The 19909-nt window shown below is 35.2% G+C and overlaps 1 protein-coding gene across 2 annotated transcripts in view; it reads left to right on the top strand.

The window, feature by feature from the left end:
- vps13b (vacuolar protein sorting 13 homolog B) overlaps positions 1-19909 on the top strand; it is a 353373-nt gene that overhangs the window by 47067 nt on the left and 286397 nt on the right. For both annotated transcript variants that reach the window (XM_066691052.1, XM_066691051.1), the window contains exons 14-17: positions 1974-2143; positions 2841-3035; positions 6955-7079; positions 18197-18381. In XM_066691052.1, coding sequence (XP_066547149.1) covers positions 1974-2143; positions 2841-3035; positions 6955-7079; positions 18197-18381 — 675 coding nt within the window. The remainder of the gene's footprint in view (positions 1-1973; positions 2144-2840; positions 3036-6954; positions 7080-18196; positions 18382-19909) is intronic.

The following is a 19909-nucleotide window of genomic DNA, read 5'->3' on the forward strand; positions in this document are numbered from 1 at the left end:
ATGGCGACTGTGATGCTTGTCAACACACTGCATTTTATAGGAATAAATCATTTGTATGTCTTAATCCATGGACTTGTAAATCCAGTTAAAAATAATCCACCCTCTGACATAAACTGCAGTTGGCATTCCAACACATTGTCTGTGCTGCCCAGAAACCGAATGATCTTTGGCACCCAGACAGAGAAGAGGGAGTGGAGTGCCACTTCTGATGCATGTTTAAGTACAGTACATTTCTTTTTAAGAAAACAAACAACTTTATTCTTACATTTTGCACTTCATGCCTTGGCACGAATTATCAGATGGTGGAGTATTTATTGTGATGTATTGCCAAATTATAATATTCTGGTTGCTCTTGAATGTTCTACCAGGTCTATATAAGTACGATTGCTCCCCTTTTTGTCCTTAATTTGAAATAGGAGTTTGATTGCGTCTCAGTTCATATATTTACACAATTTACATAGTTCATTATTTACTCTGACACATTGTATAAAACGAAGAGTTAAATTATTATTTATTTGTTAAAGAAAATAAGAGAAGACCCTACATTTTTCTTAACATTGATTATTCTTGTAATGATTTTGTGTCTTCACACCATTCCCATCAAAGAAAACGCTTAGCTGAATAAACTACACATTTGGCAGAACTGTAACATGCTTATTAACTGTAGGATTTTGAATTTTAAGACATGCAACCCTTGACTAATCTACTGCATTAATAATATATACACATGTATATGTTTGTGTGCATATAGTGACGCCGCACTGGTCGGTGTGGTGATGAATCGGCCTTTACCTCTAAACCCCAGAGGGGACGGGACATGAGACTCTGGCTCTCCACCTGCCTCTCCTCACCAACCCAGCGCTGCATCACTATATATAAATATAATGCAATTGTGCATGTGTGTGTGTATGTATATATACATATATATATTAAATTAGTTAACTACAGATTAACTAATAACTGTGATTGAGAAGCATGTATTATTTCTTTGATGTCCCAAGATGCACATTACTCTAGACAGATGTGTATGGAAAGCTGTTTGTAATATATCCATGTGAAATTTGGTTAAACAGAAAATTGAGACAAAATCTTGTGAAACCAAAACATCCGTTCAATTATTTTAGCATCTGTATTAAATACAGTAATTAGGCCCTTCAAAGCCCATCCATTGTTTCTGTTATTACGCAAGTATGGTTTCTAGTAATAGATGGAGGTGAATAAGCAATACACTAGGAACAGCATATGATTTATTCAAGAGCACAAAGTTGTCTTAAAGAAACCGGCTGCAAAGAAACAATGTTGATGACAGCTAAATTTCTCTTCCAAGCAGTTGCAGCAAGCAATTCACTGTTTTTGTGATCAGTGGAGCAAGGTTAAGGGTAGAATAAAACCATGATCTGCACAGTGTTTCCCTCTTTGAAGAGCCCAGGAAAAACAGCTTCCAAGTAACATGTTTGAAATTAAATCCAAATTGGCCGAGTGTTTGAAATGTTTTGTTCTTGCCCTGTTTAATGCAGAGAGTTCCAACTAACAAATTACTTACAGTTTGCCTGCTTCTTTAGTTTTATCTTATCTTTGTCTTGTGTTTTCAATTCCACCTTGGTTACCCAAATTAATCTTGACATTACCGAATATACTGTAGATTGTTTTAAAATAATTTGTTTACATATTTGTGCGAGTGCAGTACTGCAGAAAAAATGAGGAATAAAGACTTTGTTTTGCAGTGAAACCTCAAACCTAACCTTACATTTCCCCGAAGTTCACTCAAGACTCTGCCAAATGAAATGCATATACCTACATGTTGCCAGATTATGTGCACGTTTTGAGATCAGGTTTGAAGCCCACCTTTGAGTGGGAATTGAATCCAGCAAACTTAATTTGTGACCTAAAACAGACATGAAACCAGGATTCAAGACATGAAAGCCAAGGTCATTAATAAACATTAACGCTCAGTCCCGCTGTTGTTGATACAGATACTATTGATGACGACAGAGTGCTGCCAAGTCCTGAAGAAGTGGTTGCTTTAGAAGAGTTCATCCCCACTCGCCTAACTTGCGTCACTGTGATCAAAATTGCCATCACCATCCCCATGGCAGAGTTCAACCTGCTGGATTCTCTGCTGCCTGTAATTCTGGGCCAGAAGGTAACAACGTTGCAGATACAGCAGGACAGATGTATTGGCATTAAGCCTGTTCTTGGTGGTGGTAGTAGTAGTAGTAGTATAGTATAACTCTGAGGAACAATACTTTTGTTTTTTCCTTTGGTAGAAAAATATTCAAGAAATAGTACTTCAGACAAGTTTATAAAAAAAACTATTATTATTGTTATTGATAAAAGTTGATTTTTGTGTTTTTAATAATTAATTTATTCATTATAATAACAGTTTAAACATGTTTAACTATGCAAACACCTTAGGCTACATTACCCATAGATTTTTCAGATATTAGGACTGGATAAGAACCTGTGCATCTGAGAAAGTTATGGGAACCCTCATACTACCCAAGTAAAAGGACAAGGACACTGTGGAATATTACCAATGTCATGTTGGCATATTATGAATTTTGGACCCCCTGTGGATCAATAGATTGGGCTTGGACTGGGTCTCAACCCCCTCTGTGCAGGGTGGTGACTTCAGCCAAGTCTGGACAGGGTAGGGCCTGCCCAGGGTTTCATTTAACATTCCACAATGTGTTCAGCAGGTGAATGGGCTTGAAGGTGGGATTCGACAGTACAGTCAAGCTCTTACCCCTTGATGAGTGGCCTTTGAAATTGGTGGGAAGAACATGGTTAAACTGCTTGGCTGATTATATATAATATATATATCCATCCTTTTCTTGTAGACCTTCACTACTCCTATGAATGTACCAGTGTTCCAGCAAGTGAGGCCTCTGCCTGCCATCAGGTTCCAAGTGGACAAAGTGAATCTGGAGCACTCGGTGCCAATGTATGCCCCCGAGCTGGTCAGCACTGTGAGCAGCTTGAGCCAGCCCTCTGACAACCTGCTTCACCACTGCTATGCTCACTGCTACCTGAAGGTGTGGATATCCTGTATCTCATCACTTCAGCCTTGTTGAACAGGTCCCTGCTGAGACTTTCTCTCTCTATTTGCAGGAATTAAGGCATGTTTCTTCAAGATGGTTAAACTGCATTTTTCTGTAGCTTTAAGTATATAATACTCTTATTTGGTTATGTATTTATATTTAATCTTAACCATAGTTTGTGTAATAGTGTATCTGAATTTATTAGTCATTTATTTAGATAGTCATTTTGCTCTTTTGCTATGCCAACAATTCTAAATCGGGTACAGAGAAAAAAAAAACATTAAACGAGAGGTGTTCAAATCCAGGATTCAAAGACAATTTCCACTGTGTAAGAGACAAATTAGAAGAAAATCAACAAAAGTTATAATGGAGAAATTCTAAACCGTCTGAACCATTGAGCCCTAAACCCTTGCCAACAGTTCCACCTCCTAACAGATCTAATCTTTCTATTCATAGTTTTTGACTGGAATTTGTATTTAGTTGAATATATTTAAAGCCAAGGAGAAACCTTAAAGGTAAGTCCCAAAAGTAACCAGTAGTATGTGAGACAAGTCAGTGACCACTGCTTATCTGCGACTTGAAGTAGTAGAGCACATTGAGAAATGTGGAATGGCTGATAAAATAACATTTGGTTTTCAGCACAAACAATCCAATTCAATCCCTCTTTTCTCCTCGGTTAACTTGGACAGAAAACAATGTGATCATTGGCATACTTCATTTTAATCAAATGCATTATTAATAGATGACAAAAGTAAGCACCAGAATCCATTTACACAATTTTAACAAAAATGTGTATTCCTATGTCATAGATGAAATCTGCAGGCATGGGATTAGTGCACAAATACTTGCTATAAATCTATTTGTAATGAAGTGTTATAAGAGGGTTTGAAGTAATGTTATTGTCTGAAGCCCAAACCCTTTCCAATATTTAAAGAATTTCTTTTGTAGTTTGTGACAAGAAAATGGTGTTGTTTAGTGCAACACAGGCCTCAGCAGACAGATGTTTACATTGCAACTTAATGTCAGCGCTGAGTACTTGTATTGTTGACAGTGCACTGATAAGTTATTTACAATGAATTTATTTACTTCACCTTCAGGCTGTTTTAAATTTATTTTTCAAGCCCATCATGTCTAGAAATAGCTTTAAGTATAAATGGGAAAGAGGCCGTAATTGTTAATAATTGATTTCTATGTAGGAGTCAAATGTTTACCCCAGTCCTTACAGGAACCTTTACAGTGTTCAGCAAACTCTTGATAGTAAATAATTGATAAGTATAGTTTATTAAACTAAATGAATTGACAGATAGTATGAATCCTTTTGACAACAACTGTATAAAGGGATTTTAGGATTATACATGTTTTACATTTGTTTTTACCATCAACATTGATGCAGAAAATAGTTGTGACTAATCAATAAAGTGCATTTAGGTGTGTTTAAATACACTAGTTATTACATATATTGGAAAAAGAAAACTAGAAACTATTCCAGGATAAATGAATGATACAAATATATATATATATATTTTTTTTAAAGGTTGGAGTATTTACCAGGCATATTGACACTCCTTATCACAGGGTCATGCTGAGGTTAATATTTAGCTCTGTGACAGCCAGAGCCCTATTTGGTTCATGAGGTGGCTATCACTAATTCCCTTTTGGACATGAACGTGATTGTGAGGGAAATGGCAGATAATAGGTGGAGATTTGTCTAAATTAGTAGCAAGACGATTGTGTCTGCCCATGGATAGCTGTCTGTAGGGCCCAGGACACACGTGGTCTAGTCCCTGTTCCCTGCAGGGTGCTGTCTCTTCTGCAGCATGGCTGCTCAAGATGGAAATGAGTCTGAAAGGGAATTTAACTAAACAAATAACAAGCTAAGAAAAGCCTCAGAGATATGCTGGAGCAAAATCTTTAATCTTATATTCTTCAACACCAAGTCAAAGCTTGGATATGCACAAATCCACTAAGCTACGCCAACTCTTAATGTATGATGGTAAAGAAAATAAACACAGACACACAACTTAACCTAGAAAAAATGTATGTGGGATTCCTTAGTTTCAAAACTAAACTATTAAGTGCAGTCTCTGTTTCCTACCAGACTAAAGTTGATGCAATGTACCTTGATTTGCTAAAGGTCTATGGTCTTTCAAAACCTTTTGAGAAGCTGATTTAGTTTTGTAAAGAAAAAACAATGCAAGCATTTGTGTTCAGCTACTCAATGAGCACCTGAATTATTTTATTTTTAACATTTTTGGTCAGTCTTATAGAAACCTGCAGTAGGCAGTATTCCCCTAGAGTGTCATTGAGAGCCTTTTCTTCATCACAATGCTACCATGATACTTAATATGACATGTTATGGTACATGGTACGTATTTCAACTTGATCAGTAAAAAAATGAAATACTTTAATTCACATTACAAGAAATAAAAATGTGAGGCCTCACCAAAAGCTTTCTTCACTTACATGCATATGAATTTTATAAACATCCACGTGGCAGTTAAATCTACATGGCATGCATGATACATTCACAGCTTTCCTTTTTTGCTTTTTCCTCAGGTATTAATAGAAACATTCTTAATTGTATTAATGTAATAAAAGAGCTTGTGGTATGAACTGTTTCTGAAAGACAGACTTATTTGTTTAATGTATTGATAACTATTCACTTCAATAAGTGAGCTTGTGCTATGTGGGTCTGTTTTGGCAGTGTAAGTAAAGGAAAATATTTCATCAGAGCAATTTAATCTTCTCAAGACATCATCTAAATGAGGAGTTTTTGTGCATTATTGAAATGTTTTAATTAACCTGAGATTTTATATTTACTTAAGAGTGAACAGGTCCTGAATCTATGTGTGTGTGTGTGTGTGTGTATATATATATATATATATATATATATATATATATATATATATATATATATATTATGGTAAGAATGACTGGACTCAGCTTGCTTTCACTTCCTTGATACACTCAACAGCTGGACACACAGTGGTTGTTTTCACAGCTGGAGTGAGTCCTTATCTAATACTGCATACTAAATATGGCTTGGGTCTGCATGTTAAGTATTAATGTATGTATATATAAACACATATAATATATCCACATAATGTATAATGTGAGTACAGATAATTTAATTATAACCAAGAGGAATGTGCACAATGGTGAAACATCAGTGAGTTGAAAATGTTTTGATTGAACAGTTTGTTATGTAAAGTGATTTTTAAATATAGATGACCTGACCGACCACATCCACATACTGTATTATACATATTAATACATATTATGTCCATATGTGCATATATATATATACAGTGTACATAAATACACACAAAAATATTATATACAATGTAAGTATGTAGTTGGTTATCTCATCTCATTATAATGTTCTTTAAACTGTTTACACTGGCAATCATTGTCTATCAAAGACACAGACATATACATCAGCTGGTATCTTCAGTTTAATTCGGGCTGAATCAGTGTTCAGCAAGTTCTGATATTACTGTATTAATTTAAACAAATCCTCAATTAACATTGCATATCAAGGTGTGAATATTTTACACATTGTGATTTATCAATTTATCAAAAAATAATATCAAAGTTAATATCGTTTTAAGTCGAAAAATATTTTTGACTAGGCCATGATAGGTGTAATGTATTATGGCCATGTGCAGTGAGGTGGCACAGATTTGTGGGTTTTTGTTCTTGCCTGCAGCAGCAGTGTTTATGCCATGCCTTTGGAGACCACAATGTCAGTTGTACTCAGTGGAGAAGACAGATAAGTGGTGGGTGGTGGGCTGAGGTGCTGGCAAATGTTTAGTGTACTGCCACTGTAAAGAAAATGTGAGCTGACATGTTTCATCCTGTGTTTATTAATACAGTCTTCCCCCACACAGTGATCTCCTCTACTCTGTTGCAGGTGTTTGGTTTTCAGGCTGGGCTGACCTGCTTGGGTAGCGATGGATCATTTTTGCCCCTCTTTCCCATTGTGCCCTCCTTCAGCACTGCTCTTTATGCCAAACTTCTCAGGCATCCTGTGTATTGGTAAGTGTCAGGCTCTGTTTACTGTCCGTTGTATTTATTTCCAAATATACTATGAGCACTGTACATATGACACCATACCACATAATAGTATGTGAAGAATATTTCTACAGACATACTAGTAATGTATCTTTCTTTAAAGAAGATTTTTCAGTGACAAACAAATTACTTAAAAATACTTTAAGTTCAGGGATTGTAGTGGGAGTGGACTTGATTTTACAGCCTCCTTACCAAAGCAGTGTAGAATACCTAATCAAAAGTTTAAACAGGTATTTAGTTACATTTGAGAGAACCTACCTTAAGAACTATTAAATGTGAAAACTACATTCACTTATGAAACATTTTAAGGCCCAGTTCACTGTGTAGTGCACTGGGAAAATGAAACTTTTTTTTGTTTTTTTGTTCTCCTGTTGAAGGCAGACCATTAATAATTTGCAATCTCCCTAGTAAGCAGTAATGATTTGGAGGCTTGTAGTGGTGGCAGGAGGATTAAATAAAAACAGGACAATCCTTGGAGATGAAAGCATCTCATTCTCCAACTGGGTGTCCTTGAGGCAACATCTGGTAGCTCGTGTCATGTGCGCACACCCTTCTGAATACAAAGCTGCCAGCATGCTTACCTTGCAATACCAGAAAAGCAGAACTAGAAAATGTTTACATGGTAACTGAATGTAATCAATTGAAGTTTGGATATGATGTGGATGTTAGAGCAGTATTTGTGAATGGTTCCCGTCATCTCTTTCTCTCATTCAAAACATAGATCTTCCCTTACTGCATCAGCATGTTAGTCTCACAACTTCTGTTATCCAGTCTTTCACAACTGAAAACTGTCCTCTGTGCAACATATTTTTGTGTAGTTCTTGGAAATATCTTTAAAATGGGAAAATACATGTTCAAACATCCGATTCCAGTCAGAATCTTCAGGTGAATAAGATTCCAGTCACTATTAAAATTTGCTCTAGGCTTTGAATGTTTTTTTTAATATATGGTGCTGCTCTGAAGAGCTCTTCTTGCATTACACAGTTTGATGAAAATGTGCTTACCTTTTCCAAGGAATGCAATGAGATATTTTTAGTAGACACACTGTCACAACCTCAAAGGTGTTTTCTTGGGTAACAATTTAGTTCTCCCCTCTTTCTTTCTTATTTGAGCCATAAAGCCTGGTTTCCAACTCTTGACAGCTTTGAAGCACTTCTTAGAGAAGTTAATCCCCTTCAGATAATAATCAGCTTCTGTTATTTTTAAAGGTTACAATGCAAGAACTTATTGTTTCGGTTTTTCATATTTTATCTCTACACTGAATTTCTTTATATTTACCAAGTTATTTGCACTCTAGGCAAGTGATTTCTGAAGCACTCATTAATTTGACTTGACAGTTTATTGTTTGAACAATGATGATGCATTGATTTGACAGTACAGCCTTCAGCCTGATCTGAACCTGAAAGCAAGGTCTGGCTGAAGTGACAACTGCTTTCTGGATGAATTGAAACACCACCAGGTGGTAGCATTTAATTTAATTTATTTGTGTTTGTTTTGGGAAGCTTTCAAAAGTGATGTAACTTCTTCAAAGATGTTGTGTTCTCTTTAACTTAAATAGCAGTTTTTAACTGGATTAAAATGATCTAGGAAAGAAAATAACATTTTTAGAAAATGTTTCTCATGTCATACTGCCAGTCATGGTTGCTTTGTGATGCAAATTCAAACGATTCAGTCTCATATGTTCCATTACTAATTGTGAAATTAGAAAATGCACTTTGCACTTTTTATTTATTCCCTATACTTATGATTAATAAATACATGAAAGGAGAGCAGATTGAAAATAAATATATATGTTTTACTTGATTCCCCTGGCTAGGTTTTTTTGTACCTGGTGGAGTTCCATTCTGAATGAGCAGATGGATGTGTAAGGTGATATGTTGTGCGTCTGGAAGGACTATGTACACGTATGTTACTCTCCCAAGAAATGTTCAAAGCTCTCTTTAACCTAATTTTACAGACCAGCAATCAGACAAGTCTATTGTAAAAGAATGTTTGCCTTTTTGACATAAAATAATACATTAATTAGATGTCCTTAATCTGTGTATACTCTATGTGTGTTCTTTACTGCACTTTCTCTGTGACAATAAAGAATTCACACAGTGAACATCCCCATATATATATGGGATCCCGTCTTTTCGTCATTCATTTTTCGTCACTGGTGACCCTTCATCACAAACATTTAATAACCAATTTGCATATTCATCAGCAGTTTACATATTCAGTTACAAATTACACATGGACTTTTAGACAGGCAGTTGTCGGTTTTTGAAAGTACATAATCGATTCAGTAAATAAATATGGAGGGTAATTTGTGCCAAAATTAAATAAATATTTATATGTACGTATTCATATTCTGTTTATTTATTTAGTATTTAATTTATTTTGGCACATCGATGTTGTAGCCTATATAAGGGAAATAGAGTATCCTATATAACAAATACTGAAACTACCCCACGCAAGTCCCCTTCGGTTAAAGGAAGAATGTTGACGTGTAATTCAAAAAGTTTATTCACACAAAAGAATACATTTAATAAATAGGTCAGATAAAACAAGCAGACAATAACATTAAAAACAGTTTAATACTAGAACCCCCATAACTGCTTTTTGTGTGGCTTTTTGCAATTCAAATCACTGCATATGTGAATATCCGTTCTTATATGTTACAAAATATTTTAATGAAATACATATAGGCTGTTATATATTCATATATATGTATACATTTCCATGGCATAATGACAGAAAGTTGTTTGTTTCTATAGGTTGCTATAATATAGCAATCCTTAACAAAGACCCATATGGATTGTATTAAATTGTATAATCGTATTTACAATATATATTTTTAACATACTGATATATTGTTAATATATTTATAATATACTATACAAGTATACAGACATTCTGCAAATATACAAGTATTACGTATGGGGAGGCTCGGCAGAAATCACTTGTTTAGAGTTCTGTCTCTCTGGGCTCACTGCATTAGACTGTTTATTTGATGTTATTGAATGGATTTATTGGAATGACACATGTCAATGTGCAGGACACCTATATAACTCCTGTCCCTTAAAATGTGTTATTTGCCCGTGATGTAGACAGATTACAATGTTCCGTCTCAAAACGGAAACATGTTTGGTCCCAGTTAAATTTAAAGAAATATAATAATAATATAATATTAACTTTCCTAGTGATTGCCTTGCCTCTCTTCAATAACAACCATTTAGTATCAAGCTAAGCATAACTTGTTCCTTCCTGAAATTAGACATTCTTATTCATGAAACATTTTGTGTGATTTAGGAAAATATGTTGTTATTCCAGTGTAGTAAGGCTTAGGCTAAATCCACCTTATTTTAGTTAGTGCCTGAAACAGTGCCTGATATTGCACAGAAATAGTTTGTGCAGGGGCTTTTAAGATGCAATACAAATCAAAGCAGTGGAAATCAAGCAGATATAAATGGCTTAATTCTCCCAGTTTGTTAGGACTTCTTATCAAGCAATACAGAACAAATAAAAAATAAAATAATACAATTCCAGAGTTCTCAGATGTCAGCATTCACTATTACATTGCAGAGCTAGCTAGCCACTTGCTGTCAACATTATGAGATTCAAAACATCCCAAAGTTTACCTTGAAAGCAATACATTATCTAAGCTAACTAGTAACAAACCCCTCTCTAATTAAGTACACAGTACACAAGGCAGAAATCCTGTTAAATGAACTTTAGCTTGCAGTGAATAAAACTACAGCTGAACTGTATCAAGCACTACTTACATTTAATGAAAGTCAGCATACGGACTGTGAACTTCATAGAAGTCCTGCAGTGAGTCTGAATTGGTCTGGCTGTTAAACCTGTTATTCCAGTTAAAATGAGTGTCTTTTAAAAAGTGCCACCTGCATTGTTCAGAGCCTTACACACTTACTTAATGTTTCCCATGGTAAAGCATTTGACAGCTACATATGCTGTTATGTTTAACTAACTAATGGAGGTTTTGTGTAGCAGGCCATAATTTAACATGTAGAGGTTTTTATGAACTATAGGTAGTCAGTTTGTTTTTGACGGCTTAGGTGAAATTATTTATAATGGATTGTTTTACAGATGTACGTGATCACTTGGTCTTTAACAGCAATGAAACTAGCACAATACTAAATTTACAGGCTTGGCAGTATAATTAATGAAAAGTTTGTGATACTTATCCATGATCTTTGATACATTCTGAGAGAGAGAAAACAAAAAACTGTTTTCCCTACTATAAGGTGATATAAAGTATGACTGATTAATTTGATTAACACCTCTGGCTATATTAAAAAAGGGAATCATAATTTGTCCCAACATGGCTATGCATTTTATACTACATATCTAAAGAATAGTGTAAATCTCATTATTCAAATCTTTATCCCTGTATGACATATAGAGACCTTAAAACAGTGTAATGGTATTTAATTAGTTTTAACGCGGCAAACAAAATTGCAGGTTTAAGAAGGTTTCCATAAATCCCCAAATTAAGAAGTGGAAATTGTTTTTAACAGTATTAAGTCTGTAACCTATTAGAATAAGGTTCAATTATGTTCTCAGACGTTAAAACATAATGCAGAATAGTACACCCGCTTACCTGTAAATCTTACAGGTGATAAAATGTTTTTGTGAGGTTGTCCACCTACATCTGGAACTGGACTTTATTCTATAGGTGATGTTATGGATCAGTGGAGGTGTAGGAAATTATCCTATGTTTTTGGCTGGTGATGGATATTTCCCTTCTGAAGGTCTCATGCCATGTCTTCAGAACTAGAATATTTAAATTAGTTTGCAAGACAATGGAAAAGCCACCATCTAAGAACATGTATTCATCAAATATCATTCACAAACTTTTATCTGTACTGAAGAAGAACTATTGTCACATGCAACATTGAATCCTTACAGCCTAGTGTAGTACCAGCTTTAGCATATCACTTTTATATGGGTAAGTTGTTACTAGTTTGTAAATTCAGGTTGGATAAACAATTGCACATATATGCCTTTGGAATTATATATTTTCAAAAGCATATGTTTGTAAAGATACTTAATGCTCCTCCAAAACACCCAAATGACCCTAAAGCACAGGGGAATCCATTCAGAGTTGAGGCATAAAATGTGTCAAATATGTGTTTTAGTTTTGATCCTGGAAAACATTCCGTTATAGTAGATGGATGTGTTCTGGTCAGTCCCGGTTGCTGTGTGAGTTGACTGCTGATGTCTTGAAGTGGAAGGCTTAAACAGATATGAGTGTGTTTCACATTAATATCTCTGTACACCTGTTAGTCCTCTTTTGTTGATGTTTCTCATTTAACAAGGGGCTCAGGCTTCCTGTACAGAGATCTTAGGATTTTTATCCATAGGAAACATCAAAGTAAATGGGCTGTACATACACTGGCAGCCTTGCTTTGTAGTGATTAAGTTGCTGCCATGAAAAAAACAATACAGAACCGAACTCGTACAGTATGAAAGTGCATGTTTGAGTTGGAATGGCATAAAAGAATGACCTATTTAATAAAAATATCACTACGTAAAATGGGGTAAAACACCAAATTTGACAAACATCTCTATAAAAGTAAGCCAAAGTGCCCTCTCAGACCTGCCGAATCATTTAATGTCAGCTCAAGTGATCTAAATTATAACTTCTCAATCGTAAGACCCCCCAAAAATGGTTTTGCATAAAAAGTTCCACTGTGGTACTTATGATTAATCTGTTTAAATTTAGAATCTAAAACATTATGTATCCAGGTTTTTATTTTTTTTATAACCCTTTTCTGTGTTTTTGCTAACTAGCTCAATAACTAGTTCAAATAATGTATTGAACTTCTTGAGAGTTGATAACACTTCTCATGAAATTGGTGTCTTTGGACAATCAAGATATTGATTTGCAGGTGATTGAGAAACACGCAGACTGCACTGTCAATTCCATGGTCAGGAAATGATATGCTGTCATCCAGGCCCTTTTTCCTCTCCTGAAGATAATCTGTATGCAAAGCCTTTTTAAAAGAATAAAATCTAATTATAAAGCATAATTTATTAAATGAGTTATTTGAAGGAAAAAAAAATCTTGTGAGGTGAATGAAGAAAAAAGCTCTTCCCCTTAACAGATATTTCAACCGTTTTGCAGATGTTGAATTGACAAAGTTCAAATTCAAAAAGAGCTTTATTGGCATGACAAGGTTACACCCGTTTTGCCAAAGCAAATACAGGGGGTTCCACTGCAAAACATACAACAGTGCAGACACTCAGACTTTGTTTGTGACTTCTCGTTTTGAAATATTAACATGTACAAATTCTGTTTTATTCTATTTTTCTTTTAAGCTCTTTCTTGTGCCAACATCTCCAGCAGCTATGTTTTTTTAAGTGTTTCCTGTAGTTATATTTCTGTGCTGAAATGTAAGGAACAGTCTGTTTTTGGCAAATTAGTGTTAAGTGCTAAGGCACATAAAATTTACAGTTAATAATGTAGTGCTTAGTTTCTGTATTTTAAAAAAGGGAAAAAATAAAAAGTACACTGGTGTAAAGCTCAACATTTTGTATAAATTGGCAAATACATCTGACCATTTGTTGTAGGAGATACATTTATATGAATAGTCTTTGCTACTACTTACAGCAACTGGCAAACAGCAAATAACTTGAAAGTCATTGTTTGTAAGGAGGTCAGTGAACCTGGCTATGTAACTGAAGGATCTGTGAAATTGTTAATAGCTTGGGTTGTATTTAACTTTCTCCTCATATCCGACAACCAGTCCACTGTGGAAACAAAATGAATACTATAAAATCTGCATTTATAATTTGAATTATTGAATATCCTTCGATAAATACAAATATCCAGAAAAAATAACTGGTTTGTTAGAAACACCAACAATGTTGTTTGTTATATTGTATTTGTATCAAATCTGTTCGTATAGAAATGTTTTTTTCCACTCATAAAAGAAAGCAAAATTATGAAAATTAGAATTAATGCTTTAACATGCATTACATTTATATACTACAGAGATGCTATTTTTGGCCACAGGATTTATCAAGAAGATTACAGAAATATATACTTTATTAAGGACCAAAACAGGACCTATTTGATCAGAATTTACCCTCCGGGTACAGGTTTAAAACTGCAGTGGAATTTGTCACTGTGTATTTCATGAAGTTTAGTGTGCAGTAATAGCTGGCACTGCTTTATTTATCCATTTTTACTGGAACACCTGTGACTTTCAAAGGTCTGTAAAGCAAATGGCAATAACCTTGCCCCAGTGTGCTCTTGTCGCCGATTATGACTTGTTATTTTGGAATAAATTACCAAATAATTTTGTACTGTACAGGATATGAGTAATAATGAAAATGAAAATTTTGGAAACAGCCTGCAGGTTCCAGCCTTGCATTCTGGGACTCTATCTAAACCATTAGGGCCAGCTGCTCCCTGCGATATTCTTTCAATCATGGCAAGGTGTTGATTTTAAGAGAATGAGCGGCTGTTCCCGCAGCCTGCACGTTGCCAGCTCCAAACATAAGTTAACTTGGTTTTCAATCCCCATCTGCTCCAGTGCCAGTGTGTACAGAGACTGAAGCATCATTTTATCAAGACAAAGTGGTAAAAAAAAAAAAAAAGGTGTGTGCACTAGTTGGAGGAAATCTGATTGAAGAAATCTGTTTTCAGCCAACCCTACTGCCAGTTTTTCCACCAGTTTTACACTCTAACCAGTGCATTATATGTTTAAGCACCCTTTAATTAAGACACATTTATTTTTGTCCACAGAAGTACAAAGCAGCGACCTGCCAGTTCTCCCTTTTCCTGCGTTTGCACTGGAGCATTTCCAAGCTGCGTTTTTAATGAGACTCTTGTTCTGCTGGTTATGTTAGGAATTATTTTCCCCCAGAGATTAATGTATGACCTGCTAGTTTTCAGTCTTTTTCCCCCTGTGCAGTTTCACAGATGTTTAGTGTGCAGAGGCTTTAGTAGCAGTAACTACTTCTTTCCTAATTATTCTTAAGTTACAGGTTGTTAAAAAGGAGACAAAATTGCCATTGCTGGCAAGCTCAGCATCACCTCCCCTGATTGCAGCTCGAAGACATGAATGGCAGATTTAACTGGAGCCAGTTACTCCAAAATGCTGCTTATTTAATTTCAGACTGAATAGCACCTGTGCTCCCTAAATGAATGGTAACATAACTAGTGCTAAAAATAATAAGGCCCATACCTTGCTGTTTGCAGTTTTTAGATTCACAGAAAGTCATGTAGCTGATTAATAAGGGAAATCTTACATGAACGGAAATAAAGTTAAAAATAGGAAGGGAACAGGCCGTCCATCAAGATGTGTTCTTTCTTGCCAAGGAGTGTAGTCTGGAAGTGGAAAACAAATCGCTCTGTAAAAAACAAGACTTGGCTTTCAGTGTTCAGATGTGTTGTAAACCCCCTTAGCTTCCACTTAGTGAAGAAATAGCCATGTTTATGAAGCTATACAGCTTTGATCTAGATTATTTAATTAATGATTCATGATGTTTGCCCACAGGTGTCCTCTTAGAGATTTAGGATAGAGAAGAAACGTGTTGTGTCAAAGACTTGTTTTAAACTAATGGAGCCAAAAAAGTTGTGTAGCTTGTCAAGAATAGTGTGTTTTTTCATGTTTTCAAATTATTGTATTCTAGATTACTAAACAGTGCTAGTTAGTATTTCAGTTCAGAAATGCAAGAGTGTTATACAGGTGCATAAATATAGACAGCCACGTGCGTACACAGGCTCTCTTGAACAGTATAAGTTGTTGCATAATTAAGAAAACTTTAATCATTTGCCAGCTCATTTACTTGCCTTTAAAACACATTTGCTGTGCATATGGAATATGTTGTCCTTATTTTGTCTGCCTTTTTATGCATATAGATATGTAATACAAAAATCAATAATAATAATAATTGCACAGAATATAAACATACACACACACACATTATATACACATCTTGGATCTAAAGAAGCTGTTGATAGAAGCAAGTGGAAACATCTTGGGTAGGCCTTCATCCAGAAGTGGGTCGATACAAGCTGATGGTGATATATTGAGTCTACAGTTTTAGTTGTCAGTGGTATTCACAAACTTGAACACACTGCTGCATTTTTTTAAAGGGAACCATAAGCTTTTAATTCATAAAACCAGATATTTAAATTGCATGAGGTCTTAAATAGTGCTTGAACTCCACAGCCAATGACACACATTTTTATGTTTTATTTATTTGTTTTAACAAACCCTTGCTGACTTTCCTATTCCTACACTAGTTGGTGCTTATGCTGGTTCATACTTCAAAGGGACTTAATTTAGAAATGGAAATGTCTTCTCTCCATGAATCACTATTTTGTAAAATAATTTTGCCTCATAGGTCCAGCATCAATTCTTGTAAACAGGTTAAAAAGCTTTGAAACTGTTCAACCTTTAAACATTGTTTAACACTTTTAATATTTCTTTGGATGTTGAGTATTTAAATGCTTACTTTGCTTTTTATAAACACCATATTAAGGGAAAGTGCTTCTCTGAAAACATAAGAACATAAAGTTTACAAACGAGAGGAGGCCATTCAACCCATCATGCTCGTTTGGTGTCCATTAATAACTAAGTGATCCAAAGATCCTATCCAATGTATTTTTGAATGTTTGCAAATTGTCAGTTTCAACCACATTGTTTTAAATAAACCTACTGCTTTCAGTGCAATGCAAGGATTCCTAAGACAATAAGATGTATGGTAGGTATAGTGTTAATAAAATTGTGCAGTTATTAAATTCATAGTTCTAGAGTAAGTTTTAAAACCACTCTTAAAATAACTGCACTTAATCAGGAACAGCACTGCTGCATATTTAATTATAATTTAATTTAATATTTTAATTCTTAATTCTTGAATACCTAAGTGTTTTTCCTATTTCAGAATTGTCGCTTGTGCCATGACAGTTAATTATTTGACAAACATTTGCTGTGTGGGGTCTGACTCAAGCTGGCACTCTGACCAATTTGTTCTTAAATTAAAGACTGTGGGAAGTGTTGATGTGTTCCAGTTTTTTCCAGCAAGAGGCTGACACATTTGTTTACAGAATGAGAGATTTTGATTTTTATCAACTTGGAGTACCATGATTGATTGTTCTGTGTCTCTCCAAGCAGTTGTCTCCCAAAGAATCCAGACTTACAAGAAGCAGCGTTACCTTGTTTAACATTGGTAATTCTTGTTCAGTATGAAATGGAACAAACTGTATTTGAACACAACTTAAGTGGGAAGATGTTTGGTTTATGCTGTTGAGTAACACTTGTGTACGGCCGGGAACTGGAAGAGGGATTATTGGATGTGTGGTGGTCCTTTACACATTGATGGGCAGTGTGTGGGTGATCACATTCCAGCCCCCTCTGTCATAGCTCATCTGCAGAGAGAAGGATTCCGGCCTTGTTTTGTTCACCAATTTTCGCAGGCACTTAATTTCCACATAATTAATGCCAGAATTCAGAATTGTCGATAGCATTTTTTGTTTAAATCCCTTCGATTTCAAACTCAACCCCTTACAGTATTTACAAAGCGTCTCTTACAAAACAGTATTGACTTTGGTTTTTACTCACACATCTTTGTCTATTTTGCTCATTCAAATGTCTCTCTTCACTGTGTAATGCTTCTTGGCCCATTTTAAAATACAACTATAACACCATATTTAGTTTCTTCCTTCAGTGAACATCTCTCACTAATTCTTTGTGAAATCAGTGATATTTAACTTATTTTAACTTTAACTTTGGATATGATATTACATTGCACAGTAAATGCGAAATTGGAACATTATGCTAAACTTTGAAATGTCCAGATTTGTATTTAAAATGGCAATAGATTTATTCTGAATTCAGGTAAAGTCATATCAGTTAAAAATTATCCACCTAGAGGCACTTTTCCCTATAGTTTTGGGTTTTTCTCTTTTTCCTTTAGTCTCCATTACTACACAGAACATTTCAATGGCCTTTGTTGTCTATTTTTTTATTATGGAGCCTATGTGCAACCTATGTGGTCATAATCACTTGCTGTTGATATTCAGCTAAATCCAGCTTTGTTCTGCTTTTCTTTTGCTTCAGGACGAAGAGGCCCTTTGTTCCCATAACAGAGTGTATTTTTGAACTTCCAAACTTCACGATACAAGCCACTAGAGCCCAAACACTTCTACTGCAAGCGATTTGCCAGAGCTGGACTCACAACATGGGAAATGGAGCATCTCCTGGGGTGAATGAAGCCTTGCTGAGTGAGGTTTACAAAGCATCAGGTAACGTTTTCCATTGCTTCTTTTTAATTTAATGCGCTCTTTTACATGCATTCTTGAATATACTTTGAATGATAATGGTTGACCACAAACTCCAAGGGCTCTTCACACTCTAGATCAGCTGGCATCTCCTGGACATAACATAGACAATATATTTCTTCAAAAGTATGACGTCTCTGAGAGAAATTTAGTTTATTGTGCTCATTGTAAGAAAAACACACTGAAGGAGTGTAATAATTGTTTCAATTATAGGAGCCACCTGTGTGATAATTCTGGCAAGTAATTCTTTAAACCCTTACTCTGGGTGGAGAGGAATCAAAATGTGATGCCCCCCCCACCCACATTCCTGTCATTCAGTGGTTCTGTCTCAAAAGGACTGCTAAATACGTTTTGTTTTTTTCCTTTTCTATGACATTGGAGTTTTATTTAATTTTTTACCATTTTTGAAGCTAGTGATTTTTATTTATTATTGCAATGATTTTACATTTTATTAAGGCTTCTGGTATTTTTCAAATTACATCATGGTCAAAGCATTCTTTGTCTTTATCTTGTAAGTGATCAGTTGGGAATTTTATATTATATTCAATCAAGCAGTGTAGCTGATGTTTTTGTCATTACTCAGCTCTGGAAACCCATTCCTTCTAGTTTTATGTCAAGTATTTTTTTAAAATGTCTCGGGCACAGTGCGCTTCAATGCACTGCAGCCATACTCATTTTCAGTTATGTTCTGCTGGGCTCTTCTAGCAGTTTAACATTGTGGTAGGGGGGAAATTGCTAGCAGACTTAAATTAGGACACCCGCAACAGGCCAGAACAGGCTCTCTGAGTATGAGGTATTAAACCTCACTGCCTGAATGTTACATTGGTGCACATTTCATTTTCCCAAAATTTACTATGAAACTGTTTAATGCTTGATGTCTTATAGGATTCCTTAATGGTTGAATAATACATTTTACCTCATAAAAATTAAATTCAATAAAACAGTAGCTTTCTCATGACGGTAGCATCTGGTAGATTCTCTTGAGAGCCAGTATTTTCCAACTCATTAGGATCATGTTGTTCTGTATGTCGTCAACATGAACTCAGCCAAGCTACCTTTACTTACACGACCGCCAAATTATTAAATAGGTCTCTTGTGAAGTGAAGTCAAATATTCCTCTCATTTTGCCGTTTTGCCTTGGAACATACTAGAATAGCAACATTCTGTAACATTTGCACATCTGGTCTCAACCAGGTTAAAAAAAAAAGAAAAGAAAGAAAGGCAGAGAGGGGAAATGGCAATAAGGATTGGTATCTTTTCCACGTGTGCTTATATTAAAAGGTAAAATTATTTTTTATTTTTGTCCCCCACGATTGACCTCTTTCTGATCGTCAAAAGATTTAAAGTACTAACTGCTGAGACCAGTTAAAATCTTCTGCTGTTTCATGGCGTCGGTTGATGGTTCTCCATTTAGGGAACAGATCTGGAGCCGGAATTGATGCTGAATATCTTTGGATCCTGTGTTGCCAGATAATATCATAATGGCACAACA

The sequence above is a fragment of the Amia ocellicauda genome, chromosome 18 (assembly GCF_036373705.1).
Source record: "Amia ocellicauda isolate fAmiCal2 chromosome 18, fAmiCal2.hap1, whole genome shotgun sequence".
In the NCBI taxonomy this organism is placed as follows: domain Eukaryota; kingdom Metazoa; phylum Chordata; class Actinopteri; order Amiiformes; family Amiidae; genus Amia; species Amia ocellicauda.